Source organism: Gasterosteus aculeatus, chromosome Y, assembly GCF_964276395.1.
Source record: "Gasterosteus aculeatus chromosome Y, fGasAcu3.hap1.1, whole genome shotgun sequence".
NCBI lineage: Eukaryota > Metazoa > Chordata > Actinopteri > Perciformes > Gasterosteidae > Gasterosteus > Gasterosteus aculeatus.
The window spans coordinates 16,994,569-17,022,523 of NC_135709.1; the positions used below are offsets into that span (position 1 = coordinate 16,994,569).

The window sequence follows — 27,955 nt, forward strand, 5'->3', positions numbered from 1 at the left end:
GGAATATTATCTGTATCGGCCGATATCCAAATTTAGATATCGGGATCGGATCGGAAGTGAAAAAATGTGGATCGGTGCATCCCTAGTTCTGATTAATGTTACTGTTACGTAGGCCAGGGTTGGGGTACCGCCCCTTCCGGGGTAATGTGTGTAGTTTCGGGGAGCACAGGAAGGGGAAGTTGAGTTCTGACTAAAAATGATGACCGAGTGTTGTGGAATGGCGTGGCTGTGGCCGACAACAGGCGACAATAAACCCGAGTGATAAGAACCTGGCTCTTTATTGACACGGAACGTTTCAATATAATCGATTGCAGAAAAAAAAGACAGCTTGGTTGTAACATCATTTGTAACATCAAATAAGTAAATATAGAATTCGGAATTTGGCTCCTACAGGGAATGTTACATCTTTACTTCCTCAGTGTCTGATAATTTGTTTAGAAAGGCTCTTGTGTGCCTAATAAATGCACACATATCAACCAACCAACACACACAAAGCTATTAGGAGGACATCCAAAGTTGAAAGCTATACAGTATGTGGACAATATTTTCGTGCTGAGCACATTTCTCTTTTCTCCCAGCTGATCCATGCAGGCCTAATTTTGAAAGAATGACCAGCTGGCCAATCCGGCTTCATGGTTATTTTAGTCTCTGCATGCACATTTTGGAGATAAAGCAGAGTGTGACTGGCACAGTTGTGAATGTCTGACACAGAGTTTGAGGCACATCACAGCCAAAGACTGAACCAACTGGATTTTAAATTTACATTTCATCTTAAATACATAAATAAACGTAAAAGAAACGATGGAAGCCAGCAACCACAAAGTAAGTTGTCCTATCTTAAAAGTTATTGAAACATATACAGTAAGAATTGAGGGCACCTAGCAACAACTTGTTGATTTTTCTTTTTTGTGTTTCCTACTGAAGTGAAATTGTTTAAAGAGCTTTAAAAAATGTATAGAAGTGTGTGTGTGTGTGTGTGTGTGTGTGTGTGTGTGTGTGTGTGTGTGTGTGTGTGTGTGTGTGTGTTTGGCAGAACAGATGGTACTGCCATAACTGTAGTTATTTTTAACAGCAGTTTCTGTTACCAACACACAGAACATTAACTATCATCATCTACAATCTAGCTTGTATGAAGCAGTTTTGTTTAAATCCGTTGTGATTAAATGTGTGAAGCATTTTTTAAAAACCAAACAACATAATAAGGAAAGAACCTTACTCATAAGTTGGAAGCCCAAATGTATTCTGCCCTTATTCAGCTGGTTTTTAGTTTTATTTTCACTAACATTTTTGTGCTCTCTCTTTCGTAGGTTGCAGAAAAAACAGATACGGCTCACACTCTAGATATAAATATGACATTGGACACTGATGCAGCACTTACAGCAGAGGATTCCCAGTCACCCCTCACAGTCATTGTCCAAGGTATGTCATGCCTGTGGAAAACAAACAGCACAATAAGTACAACTGAAGTGCAGCAAAACATAACCTACGTTCAAACATTCAGTTTTTAAGTTAGAAGTTATGAAAAGTTTACAAAATTAACAATAAGCTGTTCATAATTTGCCATGCCATGATTTAGCTTATTCAGTAACATGTGAATATTTAATAATTAGTCTTACTCTGCGTAGGGATCCGATCTAAAGTTTCATGTATTTGGTGCTCCCCCCCTCACACTGCAGGTCAGCCTGCCATTTCTGCAGAGACTTGAAGAACCCAACCCAGAGGTCCAACTCAGCCCTGTCGCAGATAAGGAAAATGCTGTTAATCCAAAACTCCAGATAACTTTTGGCACATTCACCGTCAAGAATGGTGAAAATCTGAAAGTAGAGATCCCAGTAATTGGGCACCAGGCACCAAAGATCGAATGGAAACAAGATGGCCAGGCAGTAAAAGAGACATCAAGGCTAGAGGTTGTAAATACATCATCATTAACAGTTCTCCGCATAAGACGCGCGGCCAGGGAGCACTCTGGTCAATACTCTGTCACGGCCAGCAACAGTTCCGGAAAACATTCAGTAGAAATTGCTGTGGTTGTTCTGGAAAAGCCAGGCCCACCCCCGGGGCCAGTGAGGATTGATGAGATCAGTTCTGACCACGCCATCATTTTATGGGAGCCACCAGAATACACAGGAGGCTGTCAGCTGGACAACTACATAGTGGAGAAACGGGAAACTCTGAGCACAGAATGGCAGACTGTGTCCGCAACGAGAGTACGAACCACGATCAAAGTCACCAAACTGAAGATAGGAAACGAATACCAGTTCAGAGTGATACCAAAAAGGTATGGAAAGAGTACTGCAATCACCTCTCCTATTGTCATTGCACAATAGCCTTTCAATGTGCCCAACGCTCCTGGCAAACCCTTTGTGTCCTCAGTGGCAAAGTACAGCATGGTGGTTGAATGGGAGCCTCCAGCAAAAGACGAGGGCAGTCCCGTCATCGGCTATCACCTCGAACGCAAAGAGAAAAACATCTTGTGGACCAAGCTAAACAAACTCGTTATACCCGACGGGCGTTTCAAAACGAGTGGATTGGAGGAAGGCATTGAGTATGAATTCAGGGTCTTTGCTGAAAATATTGCTGGACTCAGCCCATGTAGCAAGATATCTGAATGCTGTGTGGCAAGAGACCCCTGCGATGCACCTGGTGCACCAGAAGCTGTTGTCATCACGAGAGAGAACATCACACTTCAGTGGGCCAAACCCAAGTATGATGGAGGAAGCACCATTATAGGATACGTTGTCGAAAAGAGGGAGCTCCCAGATGGCAGATGGATGAAAGCAAACTTCACCAGTGTTATTTAGAACCAGTTCACAGTCACAGGTCTGACGGGAGGCCAGAGTTATGAGTTTAGAGTAACTGCTAAGAATGGTGCTGGTGTTTGGAGGACGCAGTCGCAAATTATAACCATTGTCGCACAGGATGTTATTGAAGAACCCACAGCATTCATTGATCCCAAGTTCAAGAGTACGACTGTTGTTCAGGCTGGTGGGACATTCGTCATCGATGCTGATTACTTTGGGAAGCCCCTCCCTGTAGTGGCGTGGTTGAAGAACGGAAAATTAATTGACAAAACAACACAGAGAACAGAGGTTAAAAACACCTTCACTCATACAACTCTGACGGTGAGGGACTGTACACGAGCGGATGGGGGACACTTTTTCTTGAGCCTCAGCAACATAGATGGAACTACACCTATCCCTGTTATTGTAAAGGTGCTTGATAGACCTAGTCCTCCAGGTGGACCTCTGAAGGTGAAAGTTGTCAGTGCAGAGAAGTGTAATCTTCACTGGAACCATCCTTTAAATGATGGGGGTGACAGTATTTCCCACTACGTAATTGAAAAAAGGGAGACCAGCCGTGTGACATAGACAGCGGTCGACCCTCACGTTGAAACTGTCAGCTACAAAGTGTCAAAACTTGTGCCCGGCAAAGAGTATATATTCAGGATTGCTACTGTGAATAAATTTGGTGTTGGTGAATTTCTGGAATCAGATGCCTTTATCGCACAAAACCCTTTTACAACACCTGGTGCACCTTCTACCCCTACTGCCAGCGCTGTGACTGGTGACTCAATAGTGCTATCGTGGGAAAGGCTCGAGAGGGACGGTGGCTCAGAGATCGATGGCTATGTGACAGAAATGTGACAAAGAAGTTGTCAGGTGGACCAAATGCAACAAGAGAAGACTAAACGATTTGCGCTTCCGATGCACAGGGCTGGCTGAGGGACATCACTTTCAGTTCAGAGTATCGGCAGAGAATGCTGCAGGTGTTGGTCCACCCAGTGAGCCAAGCGAGTATATAAAAGTATGTGAAGCTACCTACCCACCTGGACCCCCTACCGACCCCAAAGTGACGGACTATTCCAGCAGTACTGTGTCTCTGAGCTGGTCAAAGCCCATCTATGATGGTGGGGCAGCCGTCAGTGGGTTTGTGGTCGAGATGAAAGAGGCAGCAGAAGACAAGTGGCATGGCATCGCATGTACACCCAGCACGGGTGTAGAGGACACAAACTACACTGTGAAGAGACTAAGAGAACATGCAAAGTATTATTTTCGCATACGTGCCGTGAATGCCGTGGGAGTTGGGGAGTATGCAGAGTTGCCCGGGTCTGTGGTAGCTGCTGAGAAACTGGAGGCCCCTGAAATCGAGTTGGACACTACCTTGAGGAAAACTGTCATTGTTCGAGCCTGTTCCACATTACGTCTCCTCGTTACCGTCAGAGAAAAGCCAGAGCCTGAGGTTAGATGGTCAAAAGAAAGGGGGCACTGTCAGTGAGCGTGCGCAAATTGAGGTCACAAGCTCCTCTACAGAGTTATTGATCGAGAATGTCAACAGAAACGAAGCAGGGACATATATACTGACTGCCGAGAACTGCTGCGGCTCTAAATCCGCATTCGTCAATGTCAGAGTGCTGGTCTCGCCGAGCGCACCAACAAACTTGGAGGTGAAAGACGTGAAGAGGAACTCTGCGTTGATCTCTTGGGAGGCACCTCTCATTGACGGAGGAGCAAAGATTTCACACTACATTGTAGAAAAGCGAGAGGAGGCCAGGAAGGCATTCACAAACGTTTGCAACAACTGTGTGAGAAACTCATTCAAGATTGACAACCTCCTCGAAGGGAGCTTCTATTATTTCCGTGTTCTGGCTGTGAATGAGTTTGGTACTGGACAGAGACCACTGAGGCTGTTAAATTGTCTGAGGCCCCTCTGTGTCCTGGCAAAATATCTCTCAGTGATGTTACATGCAATAGTGCAAGACTGTCTTGGGAGAAGCCTGAACATGATGGCGGAAGCAAAATCACATGTTATATTGTGGAAATGCAGGTGAAGGGAGATGACTCGTGGACAACGTGTTCAGAGGGTAAAGCACTGGAAGCGACTATCACTGGGCTGGCAAAAGGAAAGGAGTCTTTGTTTAGAGTCACCACTGTGAATGAAAAAGGAAAAAGTGAACCAAAGCTCTTCTCAGCACCTGTTCAAGTAAAGGATACCAGGGGGGCTGAGCTCATTATCAATTTGCTGTCCAAGACATTCAGTGTAAAGGCAGAAAATTATTTAAAGATTGATGTTCCATTCAAGAGTGCACCAACAACAACAACAGTAGCCTGGAAGAAAGACAACTTGCTGAAAGAGACCAGCAGAGTGAACGCACACATCGGACACATCATCTCAGATAATTGTCAAGGACGCATCCCGAATAGATGCTGGCATGTATGAGGTGACCCTAACCAACTCAACTGGAACCACATCTGCTGAAATCTTTGTCAATGTGTTTGAAAGACCTGGACCACCTATTGAGCTCAGTGTGGATGAAGTGAGTGCTGACTCACTAAGTGAACCCAGTCTCCCAAGCCCACTCACTCTGGCAGACGATCCAAAGTTTCTAGCCTCCCCCCCTGCCAAACCCACCATAATCAATTCATCCAGGTCTTCCATCACTCTGACATGGAACAAGCCGCTGTTTGATGGTGGAGCAGTAGTAACAAGGTACAAAGTTGAATTCAGAAAATCCGCGGAAGAAGACTGGACCGTTGGTGTTCACAACACAGATAAAACAGAGTTTACGGTAACTGGACTAAATTCCGGGATGGAGTATGTTTTTATTGTCAGATCCATAAACAAGGTAGGTGTCAGTGAGCCAAGTCCTGAAACAGATCCTGAAGCAGCAGTGGAGAGAGAGGAGCAGCCCCGGTTTGATATTAGCGCAGACATTAGGAAGACCCTGCTAGTTAAAGATGGCAGCACCTTCACTTTGACTGTGCCTTTTGTTGGCAAGCCTGTTCCTAGTGTGACATGGGACAAAGCAGATGTAGATCTTGGAGTCAGAGGAATGATCAACACCAGCAGCTCCGTCACCTCCATCACACTGGAAAGAGCGACACGCGATGACTCCGGCAAATACGTGGTCAAACTGCAAAACGTCACTAGATCTGCCTCTTTGACGCTTAGTGTGAGGGTTTTGGATTCACCTGGTCCACCGTGATAATCAAAAGTTCTTTTCATGGGCTTAGTTGGGGGTTCGCTGTCTTGTCTTGATTTAAGAGTTAGGTAAGGGGGGAAGCAGGATCTGCCAAGCAGGCAGACACGAGTCTGACAGGCTGGGGAGTCAGTTTATGTCCTGGCTGAGGAATGTAAGGTCTGCGTGTCAACTAGAAGATTTACCAGCCAAAGGGGGGTTAGAGACACACCAACACTATTCAACATACACACTCTGTTTACGATGTTTACGTTAAGTCAGGAGTCTGGACATTGGATGTGACCGGATCTTAGATGCGAGAGGTGGAAGGTCCTCCTCTACGCCAGTTTAGGGCCAATAGAAATATTTCCTTCTCTGTCTTTCAAGGGTTATAAAACATGATGTTCTTGCTGATGTTAGTTAGTTGTTCTTCCGGCCTGTGTGCTGCCTGAACTGCTCCTGCCTTTGCAAACGCAGCGCTGATACTTGACCTGTGATCTGACAAATAAATTTTCCAGAACGAGAGAAGTTATTCGGCTGAATTTTTGATAACCCCGACCAGGCTCCAAATCTTGAACACGTATTCTTACAATTTGGTGACCCCGACGTGATTTGCTGACCTGGACAAAGAAAGACGGGGACGTCCGTTTTCCGGACCGAGCTGAAAGGACCGGCGGCGTGGTTCAGCATTGACAACAGGCGCGCAAAACAGAATCAGGTGAGCAGACAACCTTTTGTTCTAAATGAATAGAATGTCTGTGATTGGACACTTCTAAAAAGATTTGTTGTCAACTGCAGAATTCGTCTCTGTCCATTGACTGAATAAGGTCGTTATAAGACCATTAAATTTAAAACTAAATTTGAAAATTTCCTGTTGATCACATGTAAAGTATAAGCACATACTCACACTGAATTCAACGTTAGGGAAAGTGAATAAGTGTCCATAGGTTTAGGGATTTAGGTAAAAATATATATACTCTTAGTCGGTAGAAATCCAAGTTGCAATCCGTGTGGTACGTAGATACCTCTGGTAACTGCAGTCCCACGTTTGCATGCAGTGGACTGGCAGTTTAGAATAGTGTAGGGGTTTAGGTTTAGGGACTTAGGTAAATATATGAAGAGTTTAAAAAGGAATGACGGGGCTCACTTGAGTTCCCTGAGGTCGACTCTTAGTCTGTAGAAATCCAAGTTGCAATCCGTGTGGTACGTAGATACCTCTGGTAACTGCAGTCCCACGTTTGAATGCAGTGGACTGGCAGTTTAGAACAGTGTAGGGGTTTAGGTTTAGGTTTAGGGACTTAGGTAAATATATGAAGAGTTTAAAAAGGAACGACGGGGCTCACTTGAGTTCCCTGAGGTCGACTCTTAGTCTGTAGAAATCCAAGTTGCAATCCGTGTGGTACGTAGATACCTCTGGTGACTGGGGTCCCACGTTTGCATGTCGTGGACTGGCAGTTTAGAATAGAGCAGGGATTTATGTTAATCTTAGTCTGTAGAAATCCAAGTTGCAATCCGTGTGGTACGTAGATACCTCTGGTCCTGCAGTCCTACTCGTGTGATTCTTGGACTGGCAGGTCAGAATATTAGATGAAGAAATAAGGACACAGGGAAAGATTTGTTGTTTTTCATACTGGGAAATGTGTGGGTGGTTGGTGTAACTCCTGGTGTTTTACCGAACCTGGAAGCTGGGCGTATCAGGACTTGAAAAAGGACTGAGAATCCGACAGTGAAAAGTGTTTGACCGGATTACACATCTGTGGGGATATGTATTAAAGGGTAAAAGGGAAAATCATAGTTAAATGATGGTGGTATAAATACGAGAGAAATAAAACAATACGAGTGAACTGGTGTTATAAGCCTCAACAATCGAGCGCTGTATTCCTCTAATACAGTAGAAGGTTCTTGATTGGGTTCACAGTATTGGGCATTGAGTCCTTTCTCTTGTGTTCAAAAACCACGTTTGAATAAATAAATAACCTGTGATGAAAATGGAGGAAACCATAACGATATGGGAGAGGTGTAAAGAAGGCACTCTGGGTTTTGCCCTGTTTAAGACTTATAAGAGACATATGGATAAAACCCTAAAAAAAGATAGGAAATGTGTAACAAAAAAATATGTGAAGTGGGTTGCACAGATGCAGGAAAGAGGAATGTTTGGAAGGGAGACGGATTCTCAACCAACAGACGAGCAGCTGCAGGACCATCTTAGGATGGCGAGAAGAGGAAAAGACCAAGCGCTTGCGCTCCTTGCCGTTAAAGGGAGATTTTGTGGAAAAGAGAAGAAAAGTGCAGAAAAGGCAGATGAGTTCTTAGTGGACTGTAGAACATTTCTGGGAGAAATAAATGCGGTATTCGTGAGTAAGACGGCAATGCAGTTGCCGCAAACCAAAGCAGGAGAAGAGAAAGTGCATGAGACCGGTTGTAAATCTAGTGCGCCTCCTCCCTACTCGACAGGCCCATATGCGGAGGCTAATCGGTTGTTAAATGAACCACATCAGATGCCACTGAGGCAAGGGAAAGCTACTAATCCAGGAGAATCTCAGGTTTTGGTAGTTCAAAAAGGGTTGTTACAGGTAACCCCATATCCACATGAAGAGAATGATCGGGTGGAGAAGGTTTCTGCTTTTCTCTCAGAGACGGTACAATATTTGGAGGACAGGCCCCAGCCGGAGCCTGTCGATTGGAGTAATCCTAACACAACACAGGGTCACTCGACAGTCGTAAAGAAGCGGCAACCCGAGCACAGACCTATGACCTCATTTAATGTAGGGGGAGGAAGAGTTGCAGGAGAAGAAACTTTGTTAGAAGTCATAGCCCAGGCAGAGCGGCAATCAATCACCCGGCGTGGACAGGATGAGCGGGGGAGGCAGGTTGAGTCAGAGGAAGATGAGCCTGTCACTGCAGATGATTGGGACGAGGAATTTCAGGAGCATGGAGCAGCTCTAGAGTCACAAAAACCACAGTCATCTACTCCGATGGAGCGCCATGAGACAGGGGGGTTAAGAGGTAATAGGAACAGATATTATCAGGGGAATGCAGCCAGAGCGAATGTGCATCAATGCAATGATTTGAAACCTAAATCAAAAATCAGACGGGATGCTCCGGCCTCTCATCAACTACCACTGTTAACGGCTATTTGTAGAGACGGAAGTGAAAAAACAACATATGCGCCACTCGCATTGTCAGACCTAAGCATGATGAAGCTCGCATTACCTAAAATAGAGAAGGGTGGTGCAGCGTGGATTTGTGGGTTCCTTGCTCAGTGTGCGGGTAGTGTTCCCGGTTTGGGGGATCTTAGAAGAATTTTTTTGGCGTGTGCCTCACTAGCTGACCTCCAGAAGTTAGAGGGGGAAGCCGGGACCTCTGACCTCCCTGACGGGGAGCCTCTGGCAAATTGGGTGTCAGTGCTCTGGCCAAAGCTCAGACTCCAATATCCTGTGAAGGTGGCTACCATAGAACTCACTTATGTTCCCCCACACGACAGTGAGGGTGGAAATAGTTATTTAAGGAGAGTCGGAGAATTATGGGACAACAAGTTAGGGGAAGGTGTCATGGATGATCACAGAACCGAGCTTCTTTTTCGCGGCGCCATAGAGTCATCTGTCTTGGAGACAATGAAGACCCAACTAAGAGGAATAGTGGGGTTGTCTGACATGAATTTTGATGCTTGGTCCTCACAGATTAAACACTATGTGGACCGGAGCAAAGAAAAATATGATAAGGAAAAGGGTGAATTAAACAATATTCAGTTACAATTGGCGAAAGCACAGCTGAAGGAAAGCAGAGAGAAGTTGAACCAGGGCAAGAGTGAAGCCAAACAGATGACCCAAACAACAGCGCCATCTCAGGGGGAAGGGCCACCTCAATATGACCCTTATCCAGACCCCCCTCCCTTCCCACGTGCGCCAGCCTGCCAGCAGCCACAACAGGCCGTGTACACTCCTCCACAGGCTTACTATCCCCAACCTTATGCCCCGCAACCACAACACATGATGGGGGCCCCACTGTACGGTGGCTTCAGGCAACCGAAAAGACAGTGGGTAGGGGGAAATCGTGGCCGAGTTCCAAACAATTTAGGGTAGTTTAGACAACGACAGAATACTTGTTTCAGCTGTGGGCAGCTTGGACATTGGTCCGACGCATGCCCCCATCCACCTCAGGGTCAGAGGCCTCTGTCCAATCCAGCTCAATACCCTTATGATATCTATCCACCACAAGCACCACATACACTACAACAGGGTAATAGCCTGCGGCATCAGGCCCCAGGTCATCAGCAAATGCCATAGGGGTGCCCAGATCCGACGGCTGACTGTAACCTGTTTCCAGAACCCATGGTGACTCTGACAATCAACGGAAGAGATTACAGATGGACTCAGGTGCTAGGTATTCCACAATAAACACGCCACTGCCACCATCAAGGAATACTGTGCCAGTTATCGGATTTTCGGGTCAATCAGATGAGTGGCCACTTTCTATTCGAGTCCCATGTAAATGGAAATCGCTCTGTTTTGACCAATCCTTTTTGGTTTCCACTGCCTGCCCGATTAACCTGGTGGGAAGAGACATTTTGTGTTCCCAAAATATCATTATGCAAATGACGAAGGGATGTATCACTGTAACATTCCCGGATGGGACACAGCAACGATGTGCCACACCCCACTCTTATGGCCACCAGTTGCTGCAAGCTGAAGTTTAACAGACGCTGAATGACGAAGAAGAGGTCTGGTGGGGGAGAGTGGAGGACTATGATCGAACTGTTCTGCATGAGACTGTCCGCCGTTGGGGCCCATGGTTCAAGGTATTACACCCGACTGAACCACCTGCGGATCCTCCTCATTGCACGATGAACTATTCGCTGTCTCCTGATGAGAACTATGACACCCTGTGGAGTGGACTTGAGTTTGAAAGCGAGGTCCATGGACATCCTGTTGTTAAGGTCTGAGAGATCTATGTGGGGAAACAAGGTGTGGCAGCTGCGGTGGAACTAACCTCTGAGTTACAAGTTCTATATGCGCTACAAGAGACCTCTGCTCCTCACATCACCTTGCTCATCCAAAGCGGAGGAGAAGCCAAGAACATGGGGCCGATGGTTAAAGCGGGGGTTGATGCCACGGACTGGGTGCCCACTCAAAATGTTAACTTACATTACTCTCAGGCTAATGACATGTACCATATTGCACATACCTCAGAAGTAAAACTTATACCAGAGAAACACCTGCTAAGCCGCACACATGGTAGGGAAAATACTGACCATGAGAACACACAGCTCATGCTAGATGATTTTCCTGATACATTTTGGACAAAAGGGGGAGCTGATGTGGGATTGATTCCAATGGCCCCAGTGGTAATTGAATTAAGAACCGGAACGGTCCCAATTTACCGTCCTCAGTACCCCTTAAGGGAGGAACAAATCGCAAGGATAGAAAAAACAATTGAAGGGTTGCTGCAGGCAGGTGTATTGGAGAGGACGGGGTCCCCCTGGAATACCCCGATTGACCCGGTCCCTAAACTCGGAAAGCCTGACTATAGAATGGTGCATGATTTGAGGCTCGTCAACAAAGTTGTAGTACCAACTCACTATGGCACCCCAGATCCTTATACAATGTTAAATGCAATAGGCCCTGATAAAAGATGGTTCACCTGCATTGACCTGGCGAATGCTTTTTTCTGTGTCCCTCTAGCTGTGCGCTCGAGACAAATGTTTGCGTTTACGTATAAGGGGCGCCAATATACATATACGCGGTTACCACAGGGTTATGTGGACTCACCATCGATTTTTAACCATGTTCTGAAGACCATTTTGGCAGAGTTGGAACTACCAGAAGGAGTTGTTTTACTACAATATGTGGATGACATCCTGCTAGCAGGGACTAGTTCAGAAACGATTATGTCTACCAGAACGGTTCTGCAGTGGTTACAGGAAAACGGCTTCAAAGTGTCTAAATCGAAATTGCAGATTGGGAGACAGAAGGTGAATTTTCTGTGGAGAATTGTGTCACCATCAGGGCAAGCTATGACTGACACACAGAAGTCGTCCATTTTGCAACATCCTCGGCCCACGACGGTTAGAGAAATGATGAAATTCTTAGGACTTGTAACATGGAGCTAGAATATTATACCTGATTTCTCGGTGCAGGTGGCTCCCTTGAGGGCGCTAATATTGGGTGCAGGCTATAAAAACTACTCAAAGCCTTTGGTGTGGACCCGGGAGGCGGAGACTGCATTTATTGCCACCAAGCAGGCCATGGCCAGCGCAGCCACGTTTCACCCCCCTGACTACTCGAGACCCTTCCATCTGGATGTTGTGAAAAGAACGGATTTGTGAATTCCGTTCTGTTTCAAAAGGGGGAGGGTAACACAGATCGTAAGGTTTTGATGTACTATAGTGGTAAGCTGGATAACGTGGAAATAGGGCATCCCTCGTGTGTCAGAAACGTAGCTGCTATTGGAAGAGCGTTGATTAAAACGGCCCATATAACAATGGAACACCAGACTGTTGTGCACACATCGCATGGAATAGTTGCGTTCTTACAGTCAAACGCGTTCACACTTTCCACGGCAAGACAATCAGTCATTGAAAATTAAGAGATAAGGTTGTGTAAGATTTAAATGAGGAATGAAGGTGATAAGGAATTAGGAGAGTTGTTGTATATATTGTCCATTTTTTGGATTAATGTTTGTAGTTTTTCGAGTTTTCTCCTAAATTCAGAGATGGGCGGTAAATTGTTGAGTGCTGCTATTGAGTGTATAGTGCACAATACACTTGATACAGTATCTTGATGATGGAAGCAAATGTCTGATCAAAGGAACATTTATAGCACCAGTACACGAAATATGGAAACTTGTTACAGACGGTAATGTTCAACAAGTAGTACACCCTTACATTTGGATACGCTAACCATGAGAGGTTGGTGATCTATCAGTAATGAATGAATGGATTGGATCAAACTGAGCATGAGCTGAGTTGTATCTGCAAGTAACAGACATGTCTCTCTGCTTTGCTTTTGGGCTGAAGAGCAATAAAAGTGGAGATTAACACTGAAGGCTGGACTTGGAAGTTTCCCTGCCCCTATGGCACCATGGAAAGAGGTGGTAATTGACTTCACAGACATGGGAATGAAGAATCGAGTTGAGGGCAAGAGGTATTTGTTGGTATGCGTTGATCCTTTTTCTAGGTGGGTGGAGGCGATCCCCACAAAATCAGAAAGAGCAGCAGACGTAGTAAAATGGCTGACCAGAGAACTAATACCCAGATTTGGAATTCCAGAAGTCATACGATCGGATAATGGTTCACACTTCTCGAACGCTGAACTACAAGAAATAGAGAAAACGTTTGGGATCAAGCATAAATTTGGGGCAGTTTATCATCCTCAGTCTCAAGGGCTAGTTGAGACAGCTAACAGAACCATAAAGGAAGGTTTGGCTAAAGTCTGTGCTGAAACGAAGCTGACGTGGGTGGCAGCCCTGCCAATAGTGCTGTATGGGATAAGATCATGTCCTAACTCTAAGTTAGGGATAAGCCCCCATGAGGTATTAACGGGAAGAAAGATGCCTTGTCCGTTAACAACCACTTTGCCTACCACTGTCAGCCCATTGCAGTACCAACATGTGGAAATATCTGACTATATGAGAATGTTGAAAAATACTGTGATGAGTATCTCTCAACAGGTGACAGAGATCCTTTCTGAAGAAGAAGGAGAGTGTGCACCAGTGGAGGTGGATGACTGGGTACTACGGAAAGTAGCCAGATTCAGTTGGACTGATCCCCGCTGGGAAGGTCCATACAAAGTTGCAGAAGTAACCACGCACTGTGTGAAAGTGTGGTTAAAAGAGGCAAATTAAGTAATTGGATACACAAAACGCACTGCGCTCGCTCTCTCCCTTCAACAGAAAGAACCCTGGCTGATGTCAGGATAGGCTTGTCCCTGCTGTCCAAGGAAGTACAGTCAGATTGTGTCAAACCCATTGTTCGTCCAGAAGAAGATATCGGTTAAGATCGAGGAATATAGAGTAACCGAGACTCAGAACACCGGTGTCAGTAAACTAAGGAGCCGCTACTCCGTTTTCGTTGCTAAAAGAGGGAGTCGTTTTCAGGCTCCCCATAAGGAATTAATCCCTTGAGGTGGAAGAAAGCATCTCTTAACAATCAGTGCAGTAAAAGTAATCTACATCTCAATAAAAGTATCTTGCATTCTAAAAGTTGATCAAGCTCTGAAATCATGAGAACTCCTCTAGGATGTACTGGGGCTAACATAGGATTAGTACTCCTTTTCATTACTCTGATGTGTTTCTGCCTTTTCTCTGGTGGGAATTACAGCTGAAGAACTTAGAACAGAATGTTAACAATCTGACCACGTCTCAGGTAGAAGCAGAAGACCAAAATAGCAGGGGACTCCAGCGGAGGGTTAGAGCAGTGGGTACACACCGCAAGGTGGACGGTGTCGTGACATTAGAATTGAATAAAACCTACAGAACCCAAGTGTTCCGAGTAGATCTGTGCTCACTGATTGGATGTGGACCAAATGAACAGAAGTGGAGGGGATATGATGTATACATGTGTCTGTTCCCCTGGGGGAGGCTCATAAAACATTGGTGTACATCCTGGGACATGGTAGGATGGAACACAGGCCCATATGGTTACACATCGCCTTCTTTCAAGAGACAGTGGGGTAGTAGAACTCCGGGGGTGGATTTACAAAAATCCATTACACTGATTCGAGATCAATCGGGGGCTCGGGATAAGGGGCACAATCCTTTAATGATTTCTGTGACCGGATTAGCAGAGTCACCATTTGCTCCAAGAGCAGTGGGCACCTATTACGGTATGAGTCATGAGAAGAGTGATCCTACTCAGTGGTACATGGTTATAGGAGTGGATGTAGCCGATAAAGATCCATTGGCTTTGATTAAATTTAAATACGTGTCACCTGACATTGAGGGGAAACCCACTACTGCTGAGGCTGAAGAAGTCACTGAGAACCCCAAGGGCCAAAATATAGCAAAAGATCTAGCTGTGATCCACGACAAACTTTCCGCAGAGACAGGGTTCTCCCAGACAAATTACTGGGTGGATTGGATCACAACTGCGTCCCAGCAAATGGACTCAGCTGACTGTGTGGCCTGTGCAGGTGCAAGAGCCAGCCTATGGACAGTGCCCTCGGTCCTTAGCCAGGCCGGTAACATTGACTGCCTGATAGAATTACATACTAAAGAGAATCCAAGTGAAGGTTGCAAGTCGTGGGTAACTATTTTTCCAGGATCACAACCACAAGCAAACCCTCCCATGTTCACTCCCATAAGTGGCGATTATACCTGTTTCACTAAGCATCTTAAAGGGGGACTGAACGTAGGTTCCTTAACCGATTCATGGTGCAATGTGACATTTGATGTAACCACCTGGACAAATATGACCAAATTGACCCAGGCCCGCTCTGATATCTACTGGTACTGCGGCGGTAGGAGATTACTTAATGTACTGTCAGCTGAGTGGATGGGGAAATGCACCTCAGTTTCCCTCATCGTTCCGCTGAAAATAGTTCCAATAACCGCTGAAACATTGAGCAACGAGGCAAAAAGGCGTAATTCATTCAGTCGCAGTAAAAGAGAATTTAGCTTAACAGAAGGATCCCCTGTTTATTTCGATGCTATTGAGGTGCCGAGAGGGGTACCTGATCAATACAAGTTAACGGATCAGATAGCGGCCGGATGGGAATCATTGTTCCCTTTTATAACTGTAAACAAAAATGTGGATCGACTAAATTATGTACATTTCAATATCCAGCGGCTCACCAATATGACGAGAGATGCTCTGGAAGGGGTGCACAGCCAACTATCGGCCACCTCATTGATGACTTACCAGAACCGGATGGCTTTGGATATGTTATTAGCTGAGAAAGGAGGAGTGTGTGCGATGTTTGGCCAAGCGTGCTGCACTTTTATCCCCAATAACACCGCCCCAGATGGATCCTTTACTAGAGCATTACACGGACTAAGAGCCATGTCTGTTGAATTAGCTGAACACTCTGGTATAGACGGCACCGTCGGTAATTGGTTTGGTAAATACTTTGGACAATGGAAGGGCTTCTTCCTGTCAGTTTTTCTGACCTTAGTAATCGCAATAGTGGTTTTTGATTTTGTGGATGCTGCTGCATCCCCTGTATCAGACAACTATGTCTCCGAGGCATCACCTCTGCAATAGATGCTAAAATACCCCTGCCATACCAGATGGCTTTGTTACATGAGAGGATCCAATTGTTAGGGCCGGAGGAGATTGGAGAGGAGATAGGTATGGTAAGAACCGACTTCGAGGGACCTGAAGAAGAAATCCTTTTAGGTTCAACATTCCTGTCCGCGTGATCTGCTAACTGTTGCACACATCATATATAGTGGATGCATACACGTAGATGGTGTGATATTTTTGGGCTAGGATGTATTCTGTGTCTATTATACTTGGTTTAGATGTGGTGTAGATTTTTTGTACTGTTTAGGGATTTCCATGACTGCTGCATTCACCCGTATTCACTGATATAGATATTTAGCGTTTAGATTGGTGGTTTCTTTTGATTTTTTTTTGGTTTACATAATGAATTATGTAAAAACGGGGAATTGATAATCAAAAGTTATTTTCATGGGCTTAGTTGGGGGTTTGCTGTCTAGTCTTGATTTAAGAGTTAGGTAAGGGGGGAAGCAGGATCTGCCAAGCAGGCAGACACGAGTCTGACAGGATGGGGAGTCAGTTTCTGTCCTGGCTGAGGAATGTAAGGTCTGCGGGTCAACTAGAAGATTTACCAGCCAAAGGGGGGTTAGAGACACACCAACACTATTCAACATACACACTCTGTTTACGATGTTTACGTTAAGTCAGGAGTCTGGACATTGGATGTGACCGGATCTTAGATGCGGGAGGTGGAAGGTCCTCCTCTACGCCAGTTTAGGGCCAATAGAAATATTTCCTTCTCTGTCTTTCAAGGGTTATAAAACATAATGTTCTTGCTGATGTTAGGGAGTTGTTCTTCCGGCCTGTGTGCTGCCTGAACTGCTCCTGCCTTTGCAAACGCAGCGCTGATACTTGACCTGTGATCTGACAAATAAATTTTCCAGAACGAGAGAAGTTATTCGGCTGAATTTTTGATAACCCCGACCAGGCTCCAAATCTTCAACACGTATTCTTACAACCAGCACGTGTGGCGGTTAAAGATGTGACTAAGAGCTCTGCCACTGTTACCTGGGACATCCCCGAAAATGAGGGAGGGGCCCCTGTCAAGAACTACCATGCGGATGTACGGGACATCAGCAGAAAAGGGTGGACAAGGCTCACAGACAAATGCCGCCGCCTGTCCTACAAGGTGTCTGACCTGGAGGAGGGAGGGATCTACTTCTTCAGAGTGACTGGTGAAAACGAATACGGCACTGGTGTTTCAGCTGAGACCAAGGAGGGAACGAAGATGATAGGTACAATCTCCAAAGAAAAAAGAATCACATAATAGATGTTTTATTAAGTAGAAATAAAAAGCAAAATGATTGGGATGGGATATAAGCCTAAGTAGAATGTGAAGGATCTTAGATAGCAACTGGAAACATAAAATTATTTCACTTTTTCTACATTGTCCTATTTCCTGTATTCAAAATCTATATATTTTTTCAGATACAACGGATTGGGAGACAAATCCAGGAGCTTAGCCCCTCTTCTTTCTGGAGTTGAAGTAACCATTTTCTGATCTTCGTGTCAAGATTCTTGTTTATATTTCCGTCTAACCCCCATGTTTGCAAATTTAATTAATGAATTCCTTACAAGACTTTTCTGATATGTTGATATATGAGTATTTTGTTATATTGTGTTATGTAAACCAGAAAGCATTATTAAGGATTTTATATTATAGAAGAAAATGCATCTGTTTGTTGATTCAAATAATAGCAAATAACAAAATCCTCATTTTTGCAAAACAACTGTGTTATATAATTAAGGTGCTTAGAACAGCTGTTGGTGTTTTACTTTGGGTTTGTTTTAAGGACATTTTAAAATGATACAAAGAAGACAAAATTAATAAATGAAGTTAAACAAAACAAACAGTATTAAAAACAAATATAAAGCATAAGCGTTTATGGACATGTAGCAGTATGGACATAGGATTGTCCTGCTACAGTTAAGTGCGCCTGCCGACCACTAGGGCAGCGGTAGTATATAAAGGCTGCCCCCCTTCTCGCGCCCCACTGATGCATCATTTCCGGGTCAGGAGTCTGTCTGCGCAGAGTAGCGACAGAGTGCTCCGTGCACCGTGCTCCGTTTGCTCTTTGGTCCTCTCAACCGGTGCTAGATGTCTTCCTGCCGTGTGGGTCTTTCTCTCCCTCCCTCTCCCTGTGCAGGTTTGACCTGAGAAACAGGGAATGCTCATCAGCTGGCCAAAATCTACAGGTGGTGATTGATGTGACAACACTCAGTTGATTGGGGCCACTGCTGCTTTAACTGCTGCTTCAACTGCTTTGACTGCTGCTAACTGCTGCTTTGTCTGCTGCTAAATGCAACTTTGTCTGCTGCTACCTTGTCTGTAACTGTCTGCACTGTTAAATGCTGTTAAGTGCACAGTTTGGTCTCCGCTGCAACGTACCTAGCATGTATATTGCCGGCACCAGACTTGGACCTGTGTAGTTCTTGGATTCTAGCTGACTAACTGAGTAGTTAATCCTTTAGTTTGTATTTCTTTTGGTTTGTTTCCCTTATTTTCTTTTTGTTTGGGTTACGTGAATTGTTTGATTAGGACGATTTTCATGTGAATTATTTTCTTTTTCTGTTTTGTGTTGTACATTTTTGGTTTAATTCTCTTGTAACCTTCTTTTTTTAATGTTTTCTCTAAGTTCGTTTTATTAATTTTCCTTCCCCTTCACCGGCGCTTCTCACCATTAGGCCTTAGCGATTAATTTTCTTTTCTTATTTTGTGATGAATGTTAGATTTTATGGTAATGTATATTTATTGAATGAAATGCTTTTGTAAACTGGGAACCACGAGCCCTTGCCTACTGAGTGGAACGAACCTGTGTGCTTTAAAAGGTCTTGGGCCTATCCCAAGTGGCGTTGTCGGCAGGATAAGAAACCATTACGCCACAGACAGATTTGATGGTTTTAAGCTCACTTTAAAATGTTAGTGTTTATATTTTGCATATGAAGGTCAATAATTAGTGACATGATTATGGTTTCTTTGGACATTGTTACCTGGCTCTCCTACAATTCTCCCAACTATACGTTTTGCATGTGGTTTTATTTCTTTAATGCAATATCTTTCATTTTGCTGGGACTTTTTTTGTATTGTGGTAAACTGAAGTATAGTTGTAGGACAGGTGGTAGCTCCCTTGGTAAATACAATAAAGGTAGCATCGAGTCATTTGTTTCTTGTCATCCATCATGTTCCTCTCTCCTTGTTTCCTGACTCCTCGTGACTGTCCCCAGTGAGCATTTTTTGGTTGAAAAGGCGTTTAAAAGACGTCTATGCCCGACGTTGAAAAGACATTGCAAAATGGTTTAAAAGTGAAAGTTGTTTCAACGTCTATTCGTAGACGTTGAAAAGACGTCTATGTTTAGACCACATTTCAACGTGATTTTTTAATACGGTAATATTTCGTCCTCTCTTGTGTGCTATATCATTATTTTAGAGGTTTAAAAAGAAACTACGTCCACATTTGTAAGTTTACCACCGATATTATAAATCATGTTGAAAACGGGTATACGTGAACGTCTTTTCAACGTCTACGAATAGACGTTGAAACAACTTTCACTTTTAAACCATTTTTCAACGTCGGGCCATAGACGTCTTTTAAACGTCTTTTCAACGTTGAAATGCTCGCTGGTTGAAATGTGGTCTAAACGTAAACGTCTTTTCAACGTCTACAAATAGACGTTGAAACAACTTTCACTTTTGAACCAATTTGCAACGTCTTTTCAACGTCGGGCCATAGACGTCTTTTAAACGTTGTTTCAACGGATAAATTGCTCGCTGGAAACGTACAAGTTACATACTTAGTCACAGTTGTCATGTTAACAGCCCTTAACAAGGACAAACACATTATTTTGTTCATTTGCATTTATTATAAATATAACACTATACATATAACACTTTTCCTAATTAAAAACAATACAAAAATAAAATATATATTTCAGGGAAATAAACTATGGATTTAAAAGTGCAGAAACAACAATTCTGTGTTCAACAACAACAATTCTGTGTTTGTAGACCATTTTTCTGAATCATTTGAACTTCATTTTTAGATTCTGTAACAAGATGTGGCTGTGAGTCACTTGAGTTGGGATAGTATACCTGAAATCAGCTGCATCTCCCTCATCCTCACTTGATGATTCTTTGTGTAAAGGGAGTCAGAGTGCAGAGAACAGCCCTCAATTGCAGATTTCTCTGGTCAACGTGTTTATTCAATTCAAATCATTTTATTTTGTTCATCTTTGCAATCTGTAAACATGCAACATCCTGTCCCAAAACCCCCAAAATGTAAAAAACCTTCAACTGGGAGAAACCTGAGGAGAAAACAGCAAGGCCGAAGGTGTGTAGAGTATGAACAATTTAAAGATGTACAGTACATCCAATTCCTACGACAGAAATGATTCTAATATTGTGGATTACTAAGCCAGGGGTAAGGCAGGACCAGTGCAGGGACAACCATCATCAGACGTAACATCAGATGCAACCACCACCCGCAGAAACCTGTGAGGAGAGAAGCACAAAGGCAAAGTTGGTCATTTGGGTTTATGATGACAGTAATAAACTAGTAATAATAACAGCAGCAGGTGTGTTAGAACACTCATTTATAGATTGTTCACTTATTACATTATCAACAAGATAACAATTCATCTGCAACTTATGGTATTTCTGGAGTAACATGTCCAGGTATATTACACAGTATCATGCTTTAAGCAGCAGTAACTTATAATGTGTTGTCCCTCTTGTTTACAGAGCACAACTTGTTGAATTCAGCCCTTCACCCTTGCAATCTGTATTTAGCCCCCATTGCTTTAAAAACGTATCTTCAGTGTGAAATGCAATAACATGTATGGGTACAGCAACAACCTAACGCATTAGTAACACCAAACACACGAAAAATATTCTGGGATGTTTACTTTTGGTCCAGGTCATCATGCTGCACGCTAGCATGCTCCAAGCTAGCATGCTAACTAGCAAACTACCTGCGCTAACGCTAACTAGCTTAACAAAAAGGGCCGTCTTTCCTGTATCGGGTGGGCAGCACAAGTAAAACACCCGGTTATAGTTCCATGTGTGCTTCATCCAAACACTCCCGTACTTACAGAGTAGTGGAGCCGGTAGTCGTGGTTCTATCAGCCCGTTCATGTCGCTCTGCTGCCGTAACTTCGCCTCGTCCGCTCGGAGCTCTGCAGGCGTCTAAGAACTCGCGCATGCGCGTTACAGATGTGAGCGGAGTCACGTGTTTACAAGTAATGTTTGAACCTGCCCGCATTATTATGTCTTAAACGCATCTTATTAACAGCACGCAGTCCGTAGTTTCATATTTATGACGGTTTAAGTGAAATATTAAATACGTTGAAATTACGTCTTCGCGTAGACCAAATTTCGCCGACCAGTTCATTAATTATTATGAAAATCTTAGCGTTAATATCGTCTATCTTTCAACCTTACGTTACATCATGACACATTTGTCAACAAATTGACGTTTTCTGGCACGTTGATGTTTCATCCCATTTTTAGCCGGTTGAAAAGACGTTGAAATGAGGTCTTAGACGTTCAGACCTCATTTCAACCCGATTTCAACCATATTTCAACGTTGAAATTACGTCTTGTGCTCACTGGGTCATTTGAGCCATTGAGTAAAGGTTTAAATACTTTTGAAGAGAAAAATGATCAAATTAGCGGCAAACAAACCGTTAAACAAAACTACGTTTTTGTGTATTTTGTGAATATATACACACATTCAGATGAAAAAGATATATAACTATAACAATCCAGCTGTCATCAGACACCGTCCTTTTGTCCTGACAACCCGTCACCATGGAAACGATCGCGTAGTCAAATACAGGAAAGACAGTGATCCCGGAAGTAAGCATAGTGGGAAAAGAGTCGCCCGGTGGTGGGAAACTCTTCACAACAACAAAAGTACATTTCAGAATCGACATTTTGGAAATGGGCACCACGGCCAGTCAACTTGGGAAGGATTTGCTCTCAGAATATCAAGTAAGTGCCCGGAGAAAGTCCTCGAAGCGCAAATGTAGCGTCGCAGTGAGTGTTCGTGTTTAGCGGCTGGCTCAAGTTTTTTGCGTGTTGTGAGCAGCGAATTAGAGGAACTGAACGTAGCTCTGCTAGCCCAAAGTTTGACAGGCAACGATAGATGTCATACGCAGCAACAACTCGGAAGTTTTTGCTTACCGTCACTAACATTAGTTGTAGTATTCCTCACGACCTGTAATGTAAATATAACGAGAATGACAGTTGTCATCACGCCATCATTACAGTGAAAGCTAACTTTGCTAATATAACTTCATGTTGGGCAGTTCATGGGTTCATTATGAGAGATTGGACTCATTCGTGGACTCTAGCGTGGGAAAGTAGTTCTTGTAGCAAGAATTGTAGTGTGTTGCGTGTATTGTGTAAATTAATCTGTGACTGATTAATTCCAATAATGCTCACTTTGACTTTTAGGAGCTGACTTTCTTGACAAAACAAGAAATTCTTCTGTAAGTGATCGGCTGCATGGAATATGTAAAAAATGTAAACTTTAAAAAAATATATAATGGAAAAATTGCTGCTTACTAAAATACAAGATTAAGCTGTTTTTTTGTTTTGTTTTTAGTGCCTACAAGAGATTCAGTGAACTGCTCAGTAAAGATGAGAAATACGTGCTCAACGAGAGAGTCCCAATGGATCGTATTCTCACTCTGCCAGAGCTCAAGGTGAGAAGCTACTTCAGATCAGAAACACGGGACTGCTTCTTGGTGGTTCCCAGTGCAGGACTAAGAATGTCCTGTGCTTTGTGTGTTATGTGCTTCCAGTACTGATGCATTACACTGACCCTTGTACGTGTTCCTGGCACAGTCCAACCCCTTCAGGAAGAGAATCTGCTACGTATTGTCAACATCTGATAGCACAAATGGAAGCCTCACCTTTGAGGACTTTCTGGATCTCCTGACTGCCTTCAGCGACTCTGCTACCATGGAAATCAAATCCCACTATGCGTTCTGTATATTTGGTAAATAAGCAAAGGAGGTTGGTCAGTCATGATGTCTTTAAAGCTATAAATCTGTGTAATAGGTTTTCATATTTTCAGACTTTGATGACGATGGAACTCTTGACTGTGGTGATCTGGAGAAGTTGGTCAACTGTCTGACTGGTGAGACGGACGAGACAAAGCTGACCGCAGAGGAAATGAGGCAGCTCATCAGCAATGTGAGTCCAACGAGCCTTCTGCTCCTTACAGATGCAAGCAGGTACACCGGATGGTTGAAATGGCCGGTGTATGGCACACGGATGTAATAGTGTAACACATGTTTAATAGCGTATGTATGTCTTTCAGATTCTTGAAGAGTCAGACATTGACAAGGATGGAACCGTGAACCTCTCAGAGTTTCAGCATGTCATTTCAAGGTCTCCAGATTTTGTCAGGTGACTAAAAACTAAATTGCTGATAACACTGATGTGTATTATTCCCAAGTATGTTGCCCCTAACAGCTTGATATAGTGATTTCTCCACAGCTCTTTTAAGTTTGTGCTGTGAAGTCATCGAATGGCCTTTACCTCTACTTTTAACCCTTATGGTATTTAATTTATAATTCAGTTTCAAACCGTTTGAGATTTGCCTTAAAGTATAGTGCCTGTAGATTTTATTGCCTTAACTATTTGATGTGTTCTTTAAAAAATTTAATTCAGTCTTTTGCTGTGAATATTTTCGCTTCCTGGTGTGTTGTTCAAAGTCCAGGGTCCACGTTTATTAAATGGATCCCATAAAGTCCTCACGAGCAAGCTACTTCCTCCTCGGCGACAGCAGCAAAAGTGTTCCATGCCCCACACACTACGTCAGTCACATGCATCTGCTGCTCCCTGAAGAACTCCACCTGCTGCGGCTCATCTGAACTGAGTAAATTCTGCTGTCCAAGTTGCCCATAGTCACCTGAAAATGACAGTGGAAGTAAAGATGGACAAGGTGAGTTCCACAAATCGAGTATTTGTCCTCAAAGCATACTGACGACTTAAATTGGGAGTGGAAGAATGCTTTTGCGTGTCAGTTTAGGTCCACAAATCAAACCTACCCCAGCCCCAAGTGTAGAGGTCGCCTTTTGCTAGAATTAGAAAATAAAGATGAGATTTGCAATGAACATGTGAAGGCGCACGTAACCATTGTAAAGTTTGGTTTCTTACTTGTTACTGCAGCTGTGTGGCGGCATCCACAGCTCACTGTTCTGATTTCACACAGCGGCGTGACGTCAAGCAGAGCTGGGAATGCCTGGATTGATATGAATATCTCTTCATGTTGTTCTCCCTCCTTGGGCTCTTCAGCTGGAGACGTGCTGGCATCTTGATATTGTGCTCCTGTTCAGTACAGTTAATGATGCAATTGTTGCCACTTACAATTCAGGGTCGGGGTGCATGTACGTACAATGTAAAGCACTTCCTGTGCTATCCATGCATTTAAAGAGTTTGTGGATCTGAAATGTGAGATTTCCACTCTTAACTCACCCAGTACAATAAAGCGTAATGGAATTTAGTTTATGGTGCTTTAAAATGGCAAAAATACACCGGAAAATATACAGCAAGGAATTTAAGTGAGCATATTCTCCTGTTCAAAGTTAATTAATTAGCAAAGATCCTTTACAAATGCTGTGGAAAGGGATAAATAAGAGTTTGATTTGTTTATTTCTTAAAAATGGTAATACAGACTTACCTTCTTGTTGGCTACTTTGCTGCCGTAGTGCTTTCCTCAGACCTCGAGAGGGACGTCCAAGTTGGCCACTTTCATTCCAGCCCCACACATAGAGATCTCCATCTGAAGAAAAATGTCATTAGTGGTAAATCTTTTTTGAAGGGATAACTACCCCCCCCCTCCTCCTTAAAGACACTTACCACTGATGCAGACAGATTGCCAGCCTCCTGTTGCCACATGGCTCATGGGCATCCCCCAGAGGGCCTCCACTATCCTGGGCTCCTCCTCAGAGGCCAGGCCTCCGTGCCCCAATTGACCATGGCTGTTAAATAAACACACACACAATAGATCAGGATAGACGGTTTTCTTTTCTTTTGTGTGTCCAGACGGTTGTTGGGTGTACCTGCCCAGTCCCCAGGTGTGCACGGCTCCGGAGGCGCTGAGCAGGACAGCGTGCTCTGAACTCAGCGCCAACATCTTGGCCTGCAGGTGTCCAATTATCACATCGTACTAGAGGTCAAGTTAGACGATGGAACGAGCTTACCAGAGCTGTCGGGGTGGGGTTTTATTTCCATGCTCCACGACGGGGTCTTCTCCTCCTCCTGCAGATCCCAGCACTCAATTCGGTCCGAAAAAGCGAGGCTCAAGAACGACTCACTGATGAGGACATCTTTCACGCTGCACGGGACGCGCGTCACACGACTCGTGGGAGGCGAAGCCCGCGAGGGACACGCAGCTGTCACCTGATGACGGGGAGCGAGACGTCATTACCAATGCATTTAACGTAATACGTGTTTGTGTAGGTGTAACAGACTTACTATTCAAATGCAGGGATGCTGTAAATGACCACTAGCAGTGTTCTTTTATTTTGATGATCTTGTTTCCTACTTACATTTTATGTGACTTTTATTTTGACATCATACTATCTGCTCACGTGATTAATCGCTCGCGCTCATGCTCACGCTCACATTTGTTCAATAGAAGACACGAGAAGCTAGCTCGCTCTCTAACGTCTAAATTAAGCTAATGGCGGCAGTCTTCCCTGGATTACCACTTTATAGCACCCTTTGATATGCGGAGCGAGGTATGTGGTTCATTGTAATTGTATTTCATGTAAATTCATTTCATATAATGACTTGCCTGCTATGCTGTTATCCATGTATGCTAAAGTGCATTTGTCAAAGGATTATTTTGTATCTGGCTAAATTGCCTTTGTTATTTCCCTTTTTAGTTTTCACGCTGCTTTTGTTGGTGTTGGTGCTATGCACACTCATCTGAATTAAAGTACACCCGTCTGGAAACACTCCCAAGCCTGTTTATTCCAAGTTGAAGGGATGCTACAGATGCTCTTCGACTCCAACTGGTTTTTGACATATGGTTGAATGCACTTATTGTAAGTCGCTTTGCATAAAAGCGTCAGCTAAATGACATGTAAAGTGCCTTTGTGATGCATTCAGTGTCCTCTTGGTAGCAGCAGATCCAAATTTGTGGCCGTCACACGTGATTCTTTGCAGTTTCCGACCTTTGTCTTGAAGAATTATTGATGGGGAAACATCCTGTAGCCCGGGGGCCTGCAGTGTCCATGTCACGCGGTGACGGCTGGTTACAAAATGCTGATGTGGATCATGTGAAGTAAAGCTACTAAAGAAGAAAATACGTTGATTGGAAGCTTGACACCAGATGCTACGAGCCACAATGAGGTTTCGCTTGTTTTTCACTCATAACGTGATGATCTTTTCTTTTCAGAGCGGAGTCAAATTTCTCTGTGGAACAGAGCGCACGCTAGGCCTCGTCCTATTGGCCGTCTCTCTTCATAACACATGATCTGTTTGTAACTTTTCATTTTCCTACTTGACAGGATATTCATTTCAAACAATTAATTCCCATATTTGAACTTTGTTTGCTTAAGACCTACACGAGTTGCACTTTGCTGTAGATTCCTGTCTATATGACATAATAGTCAGCAGGTCACATTGAAAGACAATACACAAGCTTTTTTTAGCTTGTTTACTGCTGTCAGCTTAATTTGCTACACTATTGTTTGCGTTGTTTCTTTTCCTTTTATTGCAGTTCGAAGCATTAAAAAGTGAGATTTAATAATTGTGTCTTCTGGAGAGGTTTGTATGATGGCTATGGCTATGTATCATGTTAGTTATTATGGATTTTGAAAATTAAAGCCTATTGTATTGGTTTTAAATTTAGTAATGCTATGACATAAAGGATGTTCAGTATCCTTTTACATGGAGCCACCATAGTGTAGCATTAGTAAGCATTATATAAAATCTAAATGTCTTTCAAAACCCCATGATGTATTGTTGCAATCACAAAATAATATATTTTTTAAATGTATTGTATTGTGTTTTATTTTTATCTTCACCAGCCCCCACCCATTGGCGCTCGCGGGGGGAGTTAGTTAGGAATGCACTCATAAACATCACATTGTGGTGCACAATAAACGATTTATCAAATGTTTTGCTTTACGTAGACATCCAAATAAGAGGCTTTAAGTAATGTGTCACGTTATTGTTCTGCAAATGAGTGGGTTTGTAAATTTAAACATTCCCAAATCAAATATTTATGTCACGCTGTTTTGAAAAAGAATTTCCTGGTAATGTAATTTTGAGGATCAATAAATACTTATTAATTAAATCATTTCTGATATATAATTTATATCTTCAATGAATGAGAAATGCTTATTTTTCACTAATTAAATTTTGCCGAACTTGATGGAGATAAAAACATACTTAAAAACAACTTAGCAATTAAAAGAGGAGGAAACAGGGGAGTGCAGACGATTCCCACACATGAGTAGCAGCGAGGAATCCATCGCCTCGTCCAGCCTCCTCGCTAACAAAGGCGGGCTTAGTGCTGTTTTCTTTTGTCATCAGTAACGTGTTTGAGTAAAGGAGGTAATGGTGCCACAAGTGCTCCAATTAAACAAGATGCAGCCCTGCTGGGAAGAAAGGCTCCCTCATTGCCCCCAACAACCCCAAAATACATACACACACACACACACACACAAACCGGGCCTCTTCTTATCCGACCCCCATGCAGTCCCCGTCCCAACTCTGCTCATGTTTATTCATCAGCCACTTACAGGACAAATGCGGAGTC

At 43.6% G+C, this 27,955-nt stretch overlaps 1 protein-coding gene, 2 long non-coding RNA genes and 1 pseudogene across 7 annotated transcripts; 3 read left to right on the top strand and 1 right to left on the bottom strand.

Annotated features, from left to right (window-relative positions):
• Positions 1-622: 622 nt before the first annotated feature.
• On the top strand, positions 623-3,944 carry LOC120812911 (immunoglobulin-like and fibronectin type III domain-containing protein 1; annotated as a pseudogene). The gene is made up of 3 exons (XR_013454942.1): positions 623-822; positions 1,308-1,419; positions 1,677-3,944. The product of XR_013454942.1 is annotated as an immunoglobulin-like and fibronectin type III domain-containing protein 1 (transcript).
• Positions 3,945-10,043: 6,099 nt separating this feature from the next.
• LOC144391077 (uncharacterized) lies at positions 10,044-19,331 on the top strand. Its single transcript, XR_013454943.1, has 2 exons — positions 10,044-17,407; positions 17,601-19,331. It is a non-coding gene; the product is annotated as an uncharacterized LOC144391077 (long non-coding RNA).
• Positions 19,332-20,013: 682 nt separating this feature from the next.
• Positions 20,014-21,775, bottom strand: LOC144391078 (uncharacterized). Its single transcript, XR_013454948.1, has 2 exons — positions 21,261-21,775; positions 20,014-20,661 (listed from the first exon to the last, which is right to left on the bottom strand). It is a non-coding gene; the product is annotated as an uncharacterized LOC144391078 (long non-coding RNA).
• Positions 21,776-21,994: 219 nt separating this feature from the next.
• LOC120812738 (calcium and integrin-binding protein 1-like) lies at positions 21,995-26,142 on the top strand. Of its 4 annotated transcripts, none has more exons than XR_013454945.1 (8): positions 21,995-22,161; positions 22,627-22,661; positions 22,778-22,877; positions 23,020-23,173; positions 23,252-23,370; positions 23,498-23,586; positions 23,895-24,124; positions 24,352-26,142. XR_013454945.1 is itself a non-coding variant. In XM_078097616.1 (7 exons), the coding sequence occupies exons 1-7, from the start codon at positions 22,111-22,113 to the stop codon at positions 23,926-23,928; spliced, it is 582 nt and encodes a 193-aa protein (XP_077953742.1). In that variant the 5' UTR covers positions 21,995-22,110; the 3' UTR covers positions 23,929-26,142. The 4 variants fall into 4 exon arrangements, 1 of the variants encoding a protein (XP_077953742.1); XR_013454946.1 differs by having other exon boundaries at positions 25,228-26,142; XR_013454947.1 differs by having other exon boundaries at positions 25,450-26,142.
• The last annotated feature ends 1,813 nt before the right edge of the window (positions 26,143-27,955 follow it).

Bases quoted from the DNA above. Each gene is read 5' to 3' on its own strand.
- LOC120812738 (XM_078097616.1), top strand. From the start codon at position 22,111: ATGGGCACCACGGCCAGTCAACTTGGGAAGGATTTGCTCTCAGAATAT. The intron at 22,662-22,777 runs GTAAGTGATCGG...TTTTGTTTTTAG, and splicing joins ACAAAACAAGAAATTCTTCT to TGCCTACAAGAGATTCAGTG. The intron at 23,174-23,251 runs GTAAATAAGCAA...TCATATTTTCAG, and splicing joins CTATGCGTTCTGTATATTTG to ACTTTGATGACGATGGAACT.